The sequence below is a fragment of the Centruroides sculpturatus genome, unplaced genomic scaffold, assembly GCF_000671375.1.
Source record: "Centruroides sculpturatus isolate CEXI.00-Female unplaced genomic scaffold, Cexi_2.0 scaffold205, whole genome shotgun sequence".
NCBI lineage: Eukaryota > Metazoa > Arthropoda > Arachnida > Scorpiones > Buthidae > Centruroides > Centruroides sculpturatus.
In genome coordinates this window covers 449,648-467,818 of record NW_019384391.1, presented here as the reverse complement: position 1 = coordinate 467,818, position 18,171 = coordinate 449,648, and the positions used below count along the sequence as shown (strand labels likewise).

Here is an 18,171-nt window from a genome sequence, read left to right as displayed (position 1 = left end):
AAATATATTTCTGGTCTGGTTAAGACCAGAAATTCTATAAAATCATACATATGAAAAATTGATAAAACTGATAGCAAATTAAGTTTGAGACTAATTAAATCTGTCACAGATAAATTAAAAATAAAATGTGATAATATAATGTATAACTGCTACTACAGTCAGAGAATTAATACATGAAAAAAATTTTAAATTATTCAATAAAGGAAGATTACTTACTTGATATGTGAAATCAGAAAATTTATCCCAAGAAAGAATAGCATATGTTTCATTAATTGGTAAATAAACATCATAGTTAAGTCTAAATAAGAGATTCTGAACATATTTTTCAACATTTTCAACTTTTTCTTTAACATATTTAAAATGATGAGTGTTCATGATACTTGTTTTCACATTCTGTAATAGTTTTCTTGATTTTCTAAATAATATAAAATCATTTTGTTCTTTTGATATGTATATTGGCTGATTTTTATAAGAAAGTGATTCATAATAAATTTTTCATACTTCATAAATTTAGAATATTTATTTTATCATTAGATTATAAATTAAAATCAAAAGTTGTGTCTGGAATACCATACACCATTCTCGACGAGATCTTTAACTTTAATCAAATATCTTCTCATTAACAACTGAATTTATTTATTTTATAAGATATTTTACTCATAACATTGCATAAATTATGCATAAAATAAACATAAATTTGTATTATAAACGTGCAGCAAACTTATAAATTGAAGTGGATTATAATAACAGTATACATGCAGTGCCGTAACTAGCAATTCCTGTGTCCTGTGCAGGAATTTGCATTTATGTCCCTTAATTAATTAGGTTTGGAAAGTAATAAAACAAATAAATGCATTTTGGGCCCCTCTTCCAAGTGGGCCTGTGCGGGTGCACCTGTTGTACCTGCCTAGTTACGGCACTGAGTACAGTACATGCATAAATAAATGTGAGAAAACATATGAAATATTCGAACATAAATTTTGCATTATTTTGGAGAACGAAACATAATAACTTCAAGGGGGTTATGGTGTCAGCCTACCGCTCTGAGGGGTCCGGGTTCGATTCGGGCAGGTCGAATAATACCAGGAACTTTTCAGGGGAGTGGTCTGTTCCAGATATGTTGGACCTCGTCCTTCATCACCCGGCCGCTCCATTGTTGGTCTAGTCGATCCAAGATGGGCTTGGATGATGCCCACAGGGCGGAATGATAAAAAGAAACATAATAATAATCATAATAATAATTGATAAATAAAATAGAAATTGGTCACAAAATACAAAATATGAAAAGACAGAAGTTAACATAGAATTCTTTATTGCTAAAAAGTCACAATAAGAAATTATTCAATACTACAATAAGAATTAAAAAATATCGAATAATAAAATAAAAACAATATATCACTCCAATTNCTTGCTAATTTTTTCAGTGCATGTGTTTTGTACATTGTGAGTGTTTGGAATGGCTATGTCTATAATGTATGTGATTTTATTGTGTTTGTCAATGAGTGTGATGTCTGGTCTGTTGTGGTAAATTGCTTTATTTAAATAACAACAACTCAAAGCCCGAATAGTATATAATAAATTACCAAACGATCGCCTAAATATCGGGCTATAATTAAATGATTGGAATAAAGTAATTTGACATTGCTTTATCTGTGACTATGGCTCTGTCATAGTACATTTTGTGCATGTTGTTTTCTAATACTGTCTGTGGGCAGCTGGATGGCCAAGCGGTCAAGGCGGCAGCCTACCGCTCTGGGGGACCCGGGTTCGAATCCAAACGGGTCGAAAAAATCCCCAGGAATTTTTCGGGGGTGGTCCGTTCAGATATGTCAGGCCCCGTCCCTCACCACCCGGCAGCCCCATTGTGGGCCTGGCCGATTCCATAATGGGCTTGCAAAAAGAGGCCCTCTTAGTGCCCACAGGGCAGAAAGAGTTAAAAAAAAAAAAATACTATCTGTGTAATGTATTTGTAGTATGGTTCATGGATGACTAACAATTTGTTTCTTTGCAAGCTCTTGGTGTATTATATTTGCTACTTGATTGTGTCTATGTAAGTAATCTGTCTGAGCCAAGAGTTTGCAACCAGGAGTGATGTGTTGTATAGTTTCTGGCATGATATGACATTTTCTGCATGTGTCATTTGTGAGTGTTGTATGTTTGAGTATGTGTTTTCTGTAGTTTTTAGTATTTATGACCTGATCAAGAGTCCTTCCATCTCCCTAAAAAGGCATCCCCAATCTAGCCAGGTGTTTGATGCAGTTTTGTCAACAAAATCTTGGGCCAGGTCATAAGGATGCCTGCCATGGAGTGCCTTTTGAGCCCACAATTGTTTGATGGTGTCTATACTTTTTATATGTTGTGTCGTGTCCGTATGATGTGAGTATAAGTTTAATGGTGTGTTATTTGAGTCTGCTAGAGTTACTGCTTTATGTAACTAAGATGTTTCTTGCTTTTTGTAGAAAAACTCTTGCAGTGACTGTATTTGTTTGTAGTGAAGGTTTACTGTCAATCAGACTATGTCCACCATCTTTACATGGAAGGGTTAATCTTTCTGTGGCAGATTTAGAATGATGTTGTTTATGCTTAGTAAGTGTTGTTCTTGTTTTCCTTTGGAGCTGCTCAAGATCTGTGTGAGTCCAATGTATAACTCCAAAAGAATATGTGAGTACTGGAATGACATGTGTTTATTGTATGTAAGTTTAACTGTGTGTTATTATTATTATTACTAATATTATACACAAAATTTTATAAGAGTAAGCTTAAATCATTAATTTCTTCCATGTAGTCAGTTTATAAGCTGTCAAATAGAAGTACAGTGGATGATTGATTAACAAACATAATCCATTCCAAGACTGTATTCGTTACTCAAACTGTTCATTAACCGATTATTGATTTACCATAGATTTTTATGAGAATTTAATTACAGTAGAGCATCGATTATCCGAATACAGATCAAGCGAAACATCGGTTAACCAAAAGTGTTTCAATCGACAAATTCAAATTTCCGCTAGTGCTGTGGCACTGCAATATTTGGCTATGTCTTGGGCACCTTGAATATTATTTTTGTTGATGTGCTTGTTTTAGTTCGCAGCACTGGCGTGACCATGAGAGGGTACTTAAGTATGTGCCAGTATTTGAACAAGGCTTTTTTCCCCATCACAAGTTATGAGTTTTGCTTGTTTTTTGTGTTTTTCTGAGGACTGTGTGTCGAGATGTGTCATGTCGTGCTGAATCAGAACGTTTTTGATTCTAGATTAACTTCCGAAATATAATTTTTTTGTTTTTATATTTTTCAATATATTTATTTTGTTTGTGCAAAATAAAGAAATAATTTTTAATGATACAATAGCCACAATTATTATTTAAAAAAAAAAATTTGTTAGGCTTAACATTGATGAAAATTCAATGCAAAGCGACACACAATAAAGAAAATTTCAACATGGGATAGGTTAATATATTTTTTCGTACATGATCAGTTATCCGAACAACCCCAGTCCCAAATTATTTTGGATAATTGCTGTTCTACTGTAATTCATTCCGGAAACACCAAAAAATAAATAAAAATTTATATACTTTCTTACTATGTTTATTTATATGTAATAATAAAAATACATGTATACACAGTTATGTTTTTTTCTGTTTATGAGGGTTAAAGAATCTGTCCAACGTTGATTGCTTTTCTCACTTCTTCGGGATTTNCCCCCTATAACACTGTTGATAATTCCGTTTTATATGAATTCCATGTTGTATGAGTCACTTAGATTTTACAAATACGTGTGCTGGGCTGTAAACAGCTCATGTATTTGTAAAATCTAAGTGATTCGTACAACATGGAATTCATATAAAACGGAATTATCAACAGTGTTATAGGGGGTCTACTGTACAGGTATACCTTGAATTACATCGTTTCGAGTTATGTCGTTCTTGATTATACATCGTTTGTCAAAAAAATATATGGAAAAATAAAAATCAAGTTTAAGTCATTTTATTCGACTTTACATCTTTCCACCACAAATATTGAAGTCATAATATCACTTGAAAAGCGTTAAAGCACATAAAATTATATTAAAATATGTACATTTACAGTAAATGTTGATATAATTATCATAAATCCTAGAGAACGAAACATGAAAAAATCTGTGTTTCTGTGTTGTCATCTTATTTAGAAGTCTTTAAGTGCTCAATATTGGTGTTTTCCACGGTAGCTCCAATATCTACCGTTTGGCATCATTGTTAGCGGCACTTGATATTGGTAAATTTAACATAAATTAGTTTATTTTCTATTGTTGCAAGATAATTTTAATAACTGTATTTGTTATTTAATGTTAAAAATCATCATATTTTATAATGTCTTAGATCAAACCACATTCACAAATAAAGAGTCCGCAATGTACTGTAAACATCACCAAATTGTAAACATGTACTGTACTGTACATTTACAAGTATGTACTGTACGTACATGAATTCGTAAATTTAGATTACTTTTTTCTGTACTATATTAAAAACTAAAATTTATTTGTTTGTAAGCTTAAAATAGATTCTTATTAACCATATATTATTAAAAATGCATTTATAAATAAAATACAGAACTGGGAATAGTTATTTGTGGTTTAGCCTAGTGACAAGTAAATACGGAGACAAGTAAATTCAACTTACGTCGTTTTTTGACTTAAGTCACCTCTCCTGGAACCAATTAATGACATAAGGCGAGGTATACCTGTATACATAGTCTTGCATTTTTATCAGTCATGTTTCTTTCCATTTGTGGAGCATTAAAGAATCTGTCATATGTTGATTGCTTTCTCTCTTCTTCAGGATATTTTGGAAGTAATTAATAGCATTGTCATTGTAGAGATCTCAAAACCTCAACCAGTTTTGGATGCCATTCTAAGACCATTGTTCTGATATCCTCCCACTTCTTCAAAAGATCTTTAATAACAGATCTCAGCATTGGTCCTCTTTCGTTTTCTTTTTCAAAAGAAAACACATCTCACTGAGTTTCTTCTGTCATCAGATCAGTTTCAGGTTGCATTATGTGCTCTTGAGTGTTCTTTGTTTCTCAGATGTGATTTTTGTTACTCCTTAGCTGCTTGAGTCTTCTTGATTATATCTTCCTTAGCTAAGATTGTGTCTACTGTAGACCTGTTCAAGCCACACTGTCTAGCAACAACAGACATATGTCCACTCTCTACCTTGGCTATTATCTCTTGCTTGGTTTCTATGGTGAGCACAGTTCTTGACACTTCACTCTTTTTAAGCTCCATAATATTATCAGTTTCTTTTTTAAATAAAAAGTTCATAAAAGCAGTTACAAAAATTCAGAGAACAAAAATCAACTAACACAAAAAAAATTATGTAAATGTGAGGCCTGGATGAAATTCAAAATTTGGTCATAAAATGTTAAGGAATATCGAACAGAACAGTTAAATGCTCACCTTTCAAAAATGAAAACTGATGCAAAACTTAACAAGTGCCCACCTGACAGTCTTGTAAAGACTATAAAAAAATTCTTTTTGAGAAAGGTAAACAAAAGGTAAACAAAACAAGGGAGAGTTTCAAAGTTCAGAGGAATAGTCAACTATCCAGTCAGTATCAGGTTGAGCATTAATGTCGATGTCTCCTGAGCTCTGAAAGGTTTTCGAATTGTCACCTGGAGACAAGAGAAGAACAACTGGTATTTTACGTTGCTTCTTCTTGTGTTTGTTCTGTGAGGTGTTCATTGTCTGAACATAAAAATCTTTTGCGAAAGTGTTCATTGTCCAATTTGTTTGCAGTCTGAACTGTTCATTAACTGATCACCCACTGTACTCCATTTTAAATACTNCATATCGTTGAGAGAATATTTTTTTTTAATTTCAGATGTTAACATGCAATAAATTTTTTTTTAAATCTTATATCATAAAATTAAATAAAATAAAATAACATAGCTGATATTACAAACTAATATTTTTAATTTTAAAAATAAAAATATTTGGAAGTGGATTATCATACAATAAAAAATTATTTTCAATTACAACTGCACCTTCAAAACAAATTGTACTTTTTTTTCTTTATTCTTTAAAAGTTAGAAAAATCACAATACTCAGTTTACCTGTAAAATTTTTAAAATTTCTCAATTCCAAAATGTTAGATATAGTTAATGAAATTTGTAATCAGTGGCATTCATGTAATGTCAGTTAAAATTTTCTAAAATCAGAGTGATTATTCTATATCAAATAATGTTATCAGTAAATTACCTTAAAATACAAACCTTAATTCTCTTTCTGCCATTTCTCTGTGATACATAAAACTATTGGTATTTAATTCATTTAAAACTTCCAGACCAAAATTTAAAATATCGTCAATCTTCATGTCAATACTACTTTTATCAATTCCAAAATTTTCAAGTTGATTTACACTACCTATATTATAAATAATTATAAGTATTTAGTTTTTATAATTAAAATATGTAATTGTTATTAAAATGATTAATTTATTAAAAAAATCATTTAAATACATATCTTTTTATTATAAATTATTTAAATATTACTTTATATATTAAATATATTTGATTTATTCTCTTTCAATTATTTTATATTTAAGTGATTTTTATGGAGTGAAATTTTTATAACAAAACATATAGTAATGTCATGAATAAGTCAAGTGGACAGAAATTATAAAAACTTTAATACTTACTTTTAATCTCTTTCCAAAGATCATTTAATTTCATAAAGATTAACTCTGCATCATCTCTTACTTCTAGAGCACTAAATATAATATTTGGTAATTTTATTCTTACAATGTCTCGCATCTGAAACATTAAAAGAGAATATTCTCAAAAATTAACAATGATTTTCTTAATTAGTTATAAATATATAGTGTTAAACTATACACAAATACATTTATCAATCTGTTCAAATGTTCATATTAGGAAGCACTTAACCAGTAATACTTAAAAAACATAAATAGAACTAAAACTGAAGAGTACTTTTGTATTTATAACATGAAATGAAATTTGTGAGTTCAAATGTATCTATACTTTTGACCTTAATAACAGTTTTTAAGTAAAGCCACTAAAAAACCAAATATCCAGCAGAGACGTTTGTAGGTGTTAATGTTTTTGTCCATGTTGAACAAACATCATCAGGGAGACTTTTCAGTCTTTAATTCAAGTATACCCAATTTTTTATTTTAAGTATACCCATACAATTTTAATTTCTTATTTAGTAATAATAGGATCAAAAGTTTAATTACAGGAAACACATATACATTACAGAATACATTTAAATACAATATAGAATAGTAGTAATACATATCGTTGAGAGAATATTTTTTTAATTGCAGATGTTAACATGCAATAAATTTTTTTTTAAATCTTATATCATAAAATTAAATAAAATAAAAAATATTATTTTAAATTTATAATGAATTTTTTAAAAATAATTTTAACTGACTGCTAAGAAATCAAGAGCAAATTAATGTAGCATTATTGTCATGTCATCATATAAAAAATTACAGCTTAGAAGTCTGTTTAATTTATGCATTATAGAAATCTTTCAATTAAAATAAATAAATCAATTTTATTATATACTAACATCACCTTGTGTACTTTAATTGGATGAGTTATTTAATTTTCATGTGATTTAAATATATGTATTTATGAAATTAAGTTATCAAACTGCTTCAATTCCATTTTCAAATGCTACAACAAATTATAATAAAATAAAATAAATAAATAATAACAGTGCCATAATTAGACAGATGCAACAGATGCAAAAGCACAGGGCCAAGGATGAAGGCAGCCCTAAAATGGAAATGACAAAAAATTGCCAATTAATAGAAAAGTCAAATAAAACATTGTGGAGGCTATAATACTTTCTAAAACACAGAGAAAGCAATATACATGTGAATAATCACCATTGGCAACATTTCTTCCATTGTGACACTAAATGAAATTCTCATGGATGAGATTAAACCAATTCCAAAAAGCCTCCTGCACTGCAGTGTCCAATATCAACTTCTTGCCTTTCAAGCTTTTCTTGAGATCCCAAAAATGGAAGTCACAGGACAACAAATTCAGACTATAGGGCAAGTAATTCAGTGCTTCCATTTTAACCATGTAAATTCATCCTTTATTCTGTGGGCAGTATAATAGAAAAAAAAATGGAAAAAGTATCTCTATGCATGGCAATGCCTTTATGAAAAACTGAGAAATGCCAACATAAATTAATTATTATTATTTTGTAATATGTGTTATATTTACATAGGATTTAATTTTATAATTCTTAAAAATACCACCAATTTTGTATATTTATATGTTTGATTTACATTGTTGTATTTTATGTTCTAATTATTTAAAAATATATTTAAAAATTTTTGAAACTGTGTGTTCTGAGCATTCCAATTTGGAATATAATGTTGACCTGATGCAGATCTTGTTTAAGATCAAAAATGCTCGTCGTGTTTTACATTAAATTTCATTACTGGATGTTAAAGGTTTTGTTGATTGTGTTTTCAAAATAAAATATATTGAAGTTAGCTTAAGATAAGAAAGAGATTCATAAGAAATGGATAAGATAGAAGTGTGAAAACCTGAGGGCCCTGGGCCTAATTTAATAATTTTTATTAAATATGTTTAATATCGACACAAAATATTACTTCATTTTTGTGAAAAACTAGTGTTTTCGACATGGGAAAAGATAGATAACAGATGCTACTTCCGTTAAGGGAAGTCCGTACATCCTCTGTTTTTCCCTTATCCGTTAAAAATCTCGCTTAGATGGTAACTATCGCCCCCTCTTTGATTCCCCTTTCATCCGCTCACATGAACGAAGTTCAAGCCGATGATTGGATGAAAATTTTGAGATATAAGGGAATTTAGTCCGAATTTGGGGAGTTCTTCGACAGATCCGAAGCGTCAAAACTCCACACAGTTTTCCTCCTGATGACCAACGCCCTTAACGGAGTCCCATAGACTAAGTCCCGAGTCTACACGTAGAAGTGATACTTTTATATTTTGTGCACGAATTGATCTCCCGTATGAAAATAATATGAACTCTATCTACAAGGTGTCCTTTACCTACAGAAACGAAGACGACGACAACTAAACAGGTCGTATGTTTTGGAATGATTTTGTGAGCTCTCTCTCTCGATCGCGCATTAGCATAGAATAAGTCGTAGCCTCTATCTTGTCGCTTAATTGTTGTTATCGATTATTTGTATTCGTTTTGTTTTCGAATTATTAAATTTACTTTTGTTAAATATACCTAATGTCTCTTCAATTGATTCCGAATCAGATCTCATACGCGTGTTAATCCGCGTATAATAAGATCGATTAACTGGTGTCAAGGAAACCTGACAGGAATCGGAACTTCGCCGTTCAGATAATTTTTTTTACGCTCTTCTATATAAACTTTTACGATCGGATCTAGAGATCCGAAACTCGGAGAACTATTCTCACGGAATAGTGCCAATTAAGTGGTACTAACGATCCTTAGTGGAGTTGTACCCCCGGCTAATCTCACAGAAGTCAGAAAATAAAAATTAAAAGACATGATCAAATTTAATAAGAGATGGTGCTTAACACCTGCCTCTAGTGACAAATTATTTAAAAATTAATTAAAAATAATCACAGAGAAATAGCCTGATTTAATAGGGCAGTCATTTTGCATATTAAAATATCGGGTTTTGTGATGTTTGTATATGAACATAATCATATACTAAGTTCTATCTTAAAGCAAAAGAAGTCTACAATAAGAATACAACAGACAGTACAGATGCACTTTTTATTATGATCAAACCCACTTAATGTCACATGTCAGTTATTGTTACAGAAATTTTTATTCCTGGCGTTAATAAATGATAGACTTTTCTCTGGTTAATGTCACTCTGCCTATTAGTACAAATTGGTTAATGTCAAAGTATTTGTATGTACTAGAGACTTACATACTCTATTTAATATCACAAAGTTTGCATCTACAAATGGCTCAGCAAAGTGTTATCAATGACATCTATTGATATGTTTTTTAATTATTAATAATTTTTTAATTTATAACAAAATATGGGATTTATAACTTTTAAACAAATATTTTAGTGCTTTTTAAATGTGAAATCTAATGATTTTCTTGTCCAAAATGCAGTTTTGAGCACACTGATGCAGTTTTCAACTTCAGAATTGGTAACATTCTTATCAAATAGAGTACATTGTAAAAATTAATTGTAAGAAGTACTGTGTAATTCCTATTATGATAAAAAAAAATAGCAGCTAATATTTTGTTTTACTTTATATGATTTTATGATTATAACAGATGTAATAAACTTTGTGCTTGATAATTATAATCTTAATTGTTTATTATATATTTAATGTGGTAAATGTAGGACATATACAACAAACCTACAATTAAAACCTTTTCATCATATCTCAAGCTCTTCTATTGAACTCCTCTTACGTCAACTCAATTTAATGTCACTATATTTTAACAATCCCAAAGATATGATATTAAACATGTTTGACTGTAATTATATTCTATAATAAGCTGAAGAAGTCTAAAATAAGAATATAATAAACAATGCATTTGCAAATGGTTGAAACTGATGTATCAGTGACATTCTATGTAATTATGTACATTTTTAAGATTGAAAGAAAATGTGAAATACCAATGTACAATAGCTGATTAAGTCCATTGTATTACATCAGGATAACAGTCAGTTGTTTTAAAGAATTGATAAACTTGGATTATATGGATATATATGGAGGAGATTTTAATCTTTTTCCATGATTAAGTGTATGACCATTAGAAGAAGTAGGAGAAAGGAGATTAGCCTTCAGTTTTCGCTTTCAGTAACAAATTTAAAACATTACCCTGAGATTTTGACACACTGTGTATTTTAACATGGGGCAAATTTGTTGTAAGCATGACAACTACATACAGAGAGCAAGAGTTGATTCTCAAATATTCTGAAAATTCATACAAGTAATAAAATTTCCAATTATATGATCCATACAAATTCCTTGAGGTTGACCTTACAGAAAATTTTATAGTCAATAGTAAAACAATTGATGTTGTGTGTTATTATTATACGCTCAGGTCCATAGCCAGAATTTGCCCTCAAGTGCTAATTCCTCAAATTTTATTTGATAATGGACATAGCTGACATCTTAACCACCTCAGACTTTTGTCCATCATTTTCCTACTGGCATTAGGTTACTATCAAAAATCAGATGGAGGCTTAAGTCCCAGGAGCCTTGCCTATGTGCCTGAATATGTTAGATTTCAAAAAGACTAAAGTAAAATATACACAAGTACAAAATATGAATATACAAGTTTTGCATATTTATCATGCATGAAATCAAAATGAAATTAGATTAAAATAGTGTTTACTTTCACTTTTACAGATACCAATACAACAAATTTCAGGAACAACAGATCAAATTCAGTACTCTGAGGTTCCATCAGAACTGCTTAGTCTTGAATTATTTACATAATCATGTTGAAAATGATGTGGTAAATGAATGACAAGACAAATATCCCAGAGTCAAAATACCATACTGGGCTTATCACTCTGCAATAATTGGCTTGTGGAATGTCCTAAAAGCAGCATATCAAAGCAGCTATTGTTTACATCTTATGTGGAGGTAAAACAGTGCTGTTTCTCTTAAATTTCTCACAATATAGGCTGTTTTGTGTTCCTTATACTACCTTATATAATTGAACACTAGCTGGGGTACCCGGCTGCACTCAGGGAGTTGATATGAGATTGTGTGGTAGTTGGAATAAAAGTATAAACTTTAAAATATAAGAGGTAAAAAAATTTTAGTGAAAACATATTCTAACTATTTACAATATTTGTTTATAAACAACATTTTGCTCAAAAACTTTTACAAATAGGCAAAGGCACATATCCCACTGACCAGACGACTGACCTCATTGAACTCAACAGTGATTTTTGCAACATAGCCACTACTGAAAACAAACTCATCGATCAAATTTATCCAAACATTGTTCACAACTATACCAATCCAGAGTGGCTATTTCAAAGGGCAATTTTGGCAACTAAAAGTAATATTGTCGATAATATCAACTTTAATATTCAAAAGAAAATTCAGAACTGGCAAGAGCTCCTCCTCTTTTAAGTTTGGGCATTGTATAAAATAAAAATCAAATCAACTTTTTATTAACAAATATACTAAGTACACTTTACACAGTTTTCACACTTTATTTTCGATTTATATTCAGTCATTGTATAACTTTGACCACTCACACGTCACTGTTTGTTTTTATTCACTCATTGCACTACTTTAGAATTTTCACTTATTTTTCGGTTCTTTCCTTCATCACTGATAAGAAACTGACGTTTGGACTCACAACGGATCTTGCTTTATATACTCCCACCAATGGGTAGTCCCACCCATACAAAAAAGGCTTTGAATGGTCCACAATGTTCCAGAACATTCCACAACATTCAAGAGTGTTCTGGAATGTTCCACAATGATCTGGGATGTTCCAGGATGTTCCTGTGAAGGTCTAAAACCCTTTTCTTTTAGATCAGTATCACCCCTCTAATAAACCTCATGATTAGGTGTAAGAGAGGAAAAGGGGGCCTTCTGTGGTTGATGACCGAGATGATCTCCTCGAAAAAAATTGTTAATATATCAATAAAAGAAATCTCCTCCATTTGTTTAACAGTAATTCTATAGACGTTAATATCAACAAGACGGGAATAAGAGATATTTCTTATCCCCTCTTTGGTTGCACGTGACACGTGGTACAGCAATAAATCGCCTCGTTCGTCGTCAAAGGCAATGTTTAATATAAACAATATCTAGATTGTTGATCAGTTTACAGAAATTATTGTCAGCTGAATGTTAATTTGTGGATGAGAACTGTCAAACCTATAGAAATTTATATTATAAAATCATATTTTCTAGACGCCAATATCAATAAATTAAACAAACTTCTCTGTGCCAGTGGTTCATACAAGATAGATCCAGACGTCAACACACTAAAAGGTGTGCATATAAATCATTAATAATGTCATAGTTCTCACCTCTCAAAAATAGTATAAAGAGGGCTTGGACACAGTCCACAAGGCAGACATCTCCAGGGCGGACATCGACTGCCACATCAACTGACTCATACCGCCACCCTATCCGTCGCTACCTCGCCATAACTGCCATGACGATCCAGGAATGTTTTTACCAACAACCCATATTACAGATCGGGAACTTAGAGATATTTTTTTTAGATATCTATTTGTATACTCTCTCTCTGAGAGGTCTCTCTCTATCATCTCTTAATTTAACTTAGAGAATAGAAATTAGATGTTCCATAAAAAAAGACAAATCATTATTGCAATGTAGAATAGAATTTTTGGAGCTCTTCACTTTCGCCTTTGATATGTACAATTTTATAGTTGTTTATTAAATGTGTTATTCTTGTTCAACCTGTGTATTTATTTGGGGACCTGTCAACTTACTCATTAACCTCCCCACTCATTTCATTTTGCCCTGCTATAAAGCCATCCTCTGACAGAGCCGCCGGTAAGTGGGGACAACTAACTCCCTCGGTTCTCACATTCCCAAACATTCTAGAACATCCCGGAACATTCTGGAATGTTGTGGAATGCTCTCGAATACTCTCGAATGTTCTGGACTATTCTAGAAATTTCTATAGGGCGAAACTTCCAGCCCTTACATCTTCAACAGCACGCCCTTCAGGTAAAAATGGGAACCTTCTTCATGGATGGGGGATAGAGGGCTACCACACCATATAACTCCCTTGATCGTACAGAAATTTGTTTTTGAGTTTTAGCAGCATGCACATTGTACACTTACCTTTATAATATATATTGATTGATGATGATGATTACTGCTTCTATTAGTATATACATTACAATTGAAAGACAACAGTAATTGTCTAATTGTTGAAAAATTACATTCAACAATTAGACAACAATTATATATATATATATATATATATATTAAGCTATATATGCTATATATAATTTATAAACTAATATTTACTTACTCTCAAATATAGTAAATCAACATGTGTTTCCATGTCAAAATTTGAAATGTAGTTAGTTAGTAAAGTATATCCATCATCCAATATTTTCATATAATTTTCATTCAATTCCTAAAAACATATTAAAAATAAAACATAAATAATAAATATAGTTTTGAAAAAATATATAAAAATAATTAAATATAGAAAATTTAATGTATATTATGAAATTGTATTTAATAGATTTATATTAAAAGTCTCTTGTAGCATTGATCCCAGACCAAAAGAATAGAGCAGAACAAGTATTATATAAATCAACAGCATCAAAACAGAGGAAAATAAAATTAATAATATATTAAAAAAAGGCAAGTGTTACGTACAGAGTTATAATGTAAAAAGCCATTCACTTACATTGGAGAGACAGGGAGAGTTACATGAAAGAATTAACAAACATGTTAGAACAATAAAGTATGATTATAAGAATTCAAGTAAAACTAAACATTGTGTGAAGAACGGATGTCAGATTGATCTTAATACATTTAAAGATTGTTCAATTAGAGAGGAATATAATGAAGAGAAAGTTATATGAACACTTAGTAATAGTTAGAAATAAAAAACTTTTATAATTAATGAATGAGAATTGATGGAGTAAATTTGCATGAATTGTAGAATTGGTTTTTGGCTAATAGGGGGCAGGAGGGGAGACCTTCTGGTTGTTGTAGGAGTGTTGTCAAATGATATGGAAGGCAACAAATATTGCAATAGATATATTGGGTACTGTGGAACTTGCTATACACTGTTTTCTATATATTAAACCATTGTTTCTTGTTAACAAGTGAATTAAGTTATTTTCCACAACCCAAACCAACAACTAAATTTTTACATCTCACAATATCCATAAACTGCAAAGCTATATCATCAGTCATCATGCAAACATCAATCTATTTCATCACCACCAACTATATTAGAAATAATATTAAATTATATTTGAATTTTATTTTTTAAAGTGCACTATTGGCCACCTTAGGAATTTGCCCACCTGCATGCATGCATGCACCACATGTCTATCAGAACCTGCCCTATCTGCAAGTACTATGTAAAATGAAATTCTGCATAAATTTGTACTCCATCCCAACCCAAGTAAGTAGTCCCAGATGATTGCCTGAACATTTATGCAACCATTTACGATTATCAGAAAATATTAAAATGTGTTGAAAATGTGTTTTACTTATGTTTTTACTATAAAGCATATTTTAATCCAGTGTTTGTAAATATACATAGAAAAATTATATTATACAATACCAAATACTTAAGAAAATACATGTAAATTGAGGTATTTTCATCATGAATAGCATTCAATAGTTCTCTGTGTTTAGAATGTCAGAACACAGAGTTAAGAGTTAGATTTAGTGGAACCAAGAGTGGGTTAACAGATTTGTGTTTTTGTGGATGGTAAATGTAATTTAGCATCCACAAAAACATAAATCTGCACATAACAATACTGCATAAAGTAAGACTCACTAATAAAATAGATGGTTTAATAATATAATTTAAAATTTTAAATTTTAGATAAATTTGCTTAAAAAACATATTAATATGTATAAGCGAGTCAATATTTGAGCCAAAAATGAATGAATGCAACATCAGAAAACTAAGTTTGCTAGAACTATCTTTGATTCTTCCTTACAATCAGTTTGAGTCAAAACAAAATTGTTCCATCCTTTTAAAAATTCTAACTTACTATTTGTATGGAAAACTTTACATATATTAGACATTAATCCATGTAACTCTCCAATATTAGATCCCATAGCATTGTCTTTTTTCACTTTAAAAAGTTCTAAAGTAGAAGGATGTATCTATTAACTGGCTTTATTTAAAAACTAACCTAATTGCCACTTTCTTTTTTTAATATTTCCTCCATATATGAAGTACTTTCATATCTTATCATAGTTTTAACATATTTTTTGTAAATAAGAAAAGTATTTGTGAGATCCGAATAGCCCCCGGGTCTAAATTAATAATTTAAGAATAATGTTAAAGTTTTGTCATAAATTATTCTTTTATTTTGGGTGGAAAAATAACGTTTTCTAGCGTGGGAAAACAGCTAGGAGAGTCACTTCCTTCCACGGAAGTTAGAACATCCTCTGTTTTTCCATTATCTGCTAAAAATCTCGCTTTGATGGGAACTGTATACCCCTCATTTCATCCCCTTCCCATCCGTTCACGTGGATGAAGCCTCAACTGATAATTGGTTGTCAATCAGAAGATATAGGGGAAGTTCAACCGAATTCGAGGAGTTCATCAGCAGACCTGAAAGAGTCAGGACTCCACATATTTGCTCTCTAAGGCCAACGCCCTTAAGAGTTCATCGGCTGACCTGAAAGAGTCAGGACTCCACACATTTGCTCTCTAAGCCATCGCCCTTTGGAGTTCGTCAGGAGATATCATAGTAGAAAGAAGTCTCCATATTGTCTCCCTAAGGCCGTCGTCCTTAGTTAGGAAGTTCGTCAGAAAATCTCATAGAGGAGAGACGTCTCCCATATTGGCTCCACACCACCTAGAAGAGTTCGTCCATAGATTGGAGAGTGAAAGGACTCCATACATATGCAAACAGACCAACACCATAGTCATCCCCGAACAAGTTATTCCTAAGTTATCAATGAAGTACCTTCGCCGAATAAGAAGACGACACTGCCAAGTGAACAGGTCGTATATTTAAGACTAAATTGTAAGCTCTCTCTCTCGTAATTGTACAGATTGAGAATATTACTCTCTCTCAAAAGGGTTATAGACTAAGAATAGATTTCCTCCTGTCACGATTGATATTGATTATTCATTCTTTGATTGATTGTTTTGAATTATTTGATTATTTCTTATTCTGTATTAATACTGTTTATTTTGTTTATTAAAGTCTCTATATTTTGTTTAAGAGATGTCTCTGAATTATTTCCTGAATCAGATCGATGGCATAAATTTCACACGTGTTTATCCGCGTTACGAAAAGTAGATAAACTGGTGTCGGGAACCTGACAATTTGGATATAGACTACACAGTCTTTAATCCTCATAAAGCTGAATATTACAGCCCTCCTATGTAAACTTCTAAGATCAGATCTAGTGATCTGAAACTTTAGAGAACTAGTCTCACCGACTAGCAGCCGATTAAGTGATACTAACTTCCTAGCGGATTAGTACCCACGGCAACTCTCACATATTTTATTTATTTATTTTTCATGTTTAACAATTACGTAATAATTTTCAAAGAATTTTTAAAAATTTAACATAATTTATTTTTAAATTTTGTCTAATGACAATAACATTTTAAGTTATCAAAAATATTTTTAAACTTTATAATTTCTGTGTTTTTGTATTTTATTAGTTAAAGTTAGTTAATGTTAAAAGACAGTTTTCTACCTTATTTGAAAACAATTTTAACATTATATGCTGTTCCTATATTTATGAATCATTCAATTATAAGTTATGTCTAAAAAGATTTGTTTCAAAGTTTAAGTCTGAAACTACAAATTTAACGTTGTCAAATACTATATATTTGATTTGCTTAGCCTCATCAAAAGTTATCTGAAAAGCTTTTTAAGCTTTTTGTTCAAACGTTTATTTATATATACAACTGTTTGTTATTTTTATAATAAAATGTAATTTATTTTACAACTGTGAAATAATATTTAATTTTTCTGTTATTGCATTCACTGTGCTTATATTATGACAATGAGAACCCATTTACTGAAGAATGTTTCATAAAATGAATACTGTAGATTCCTAGAATCCTAAGAAAATAAAGTATGAAAATTTAAAAAATCTAAGGAAAATTAATAACTAAATTTTAAATAATTATGAGAAATTCACTATATCCTTATTTTTATGAATTAATATTAAAGATTTCATTTATAACATAACTGAATTATACTTACATATGCATTTAGATTCTGTTAAAATATGATGAGGTTGACAAATTGAGCAATCACGACCGAAAATTCCTTCTTTACAATGGCACTGTCCCGTTATTTTATCGCATATTTGACTAATTGATCCGTATGAATTGCAATTACATGACTTACAAAATCCGTCTTTTTTAAATGGATTTCCATAGTAACCATCTGAGCATCTATTAAATTTATATATCTTAATATTTTTAATATATATAAAATTAATATAAATTTTTAACATTATTT

The 18,171-nt window shown here is 30.6% G+C and overlaps 1 protein-coding gene across 1 annotated transcript in view; it reads right to left on the bottom strand.

Moving 5' to 3' along the window:
* LOC111618236 (laminin subunit alpha-1-like) overlaps positions 1-18,171 on the bottom strand; it is a 270,556-nt gene that overhangs the window by 80,749 nt on the left and 171,636 nt on the right. The window contains exons 36-40 of the mRNA XM_023359721.1: positions 17,911-18,121; positions 7,659-7,681; positions 6,676-6,790; positions 6,251-6,401; positions 217-298 (exon numbers count right to left, since the gene is read on the bottom strand). Of these exons, the coding sequence (XP_023215489.1) occupies positions 217-298; positions 6,251-6,401; positions 6,676-6,790; positions 7,659-7,681; positions 17,911-18,121 (582 nt within the window). The remainder of the gene's footprint in view (positions 1-216; positions 299-6,250; positions 6,402-6,675; positions 6,791-7,658; positions 7,682-17,910; positions 18,122-18,171) is intronic.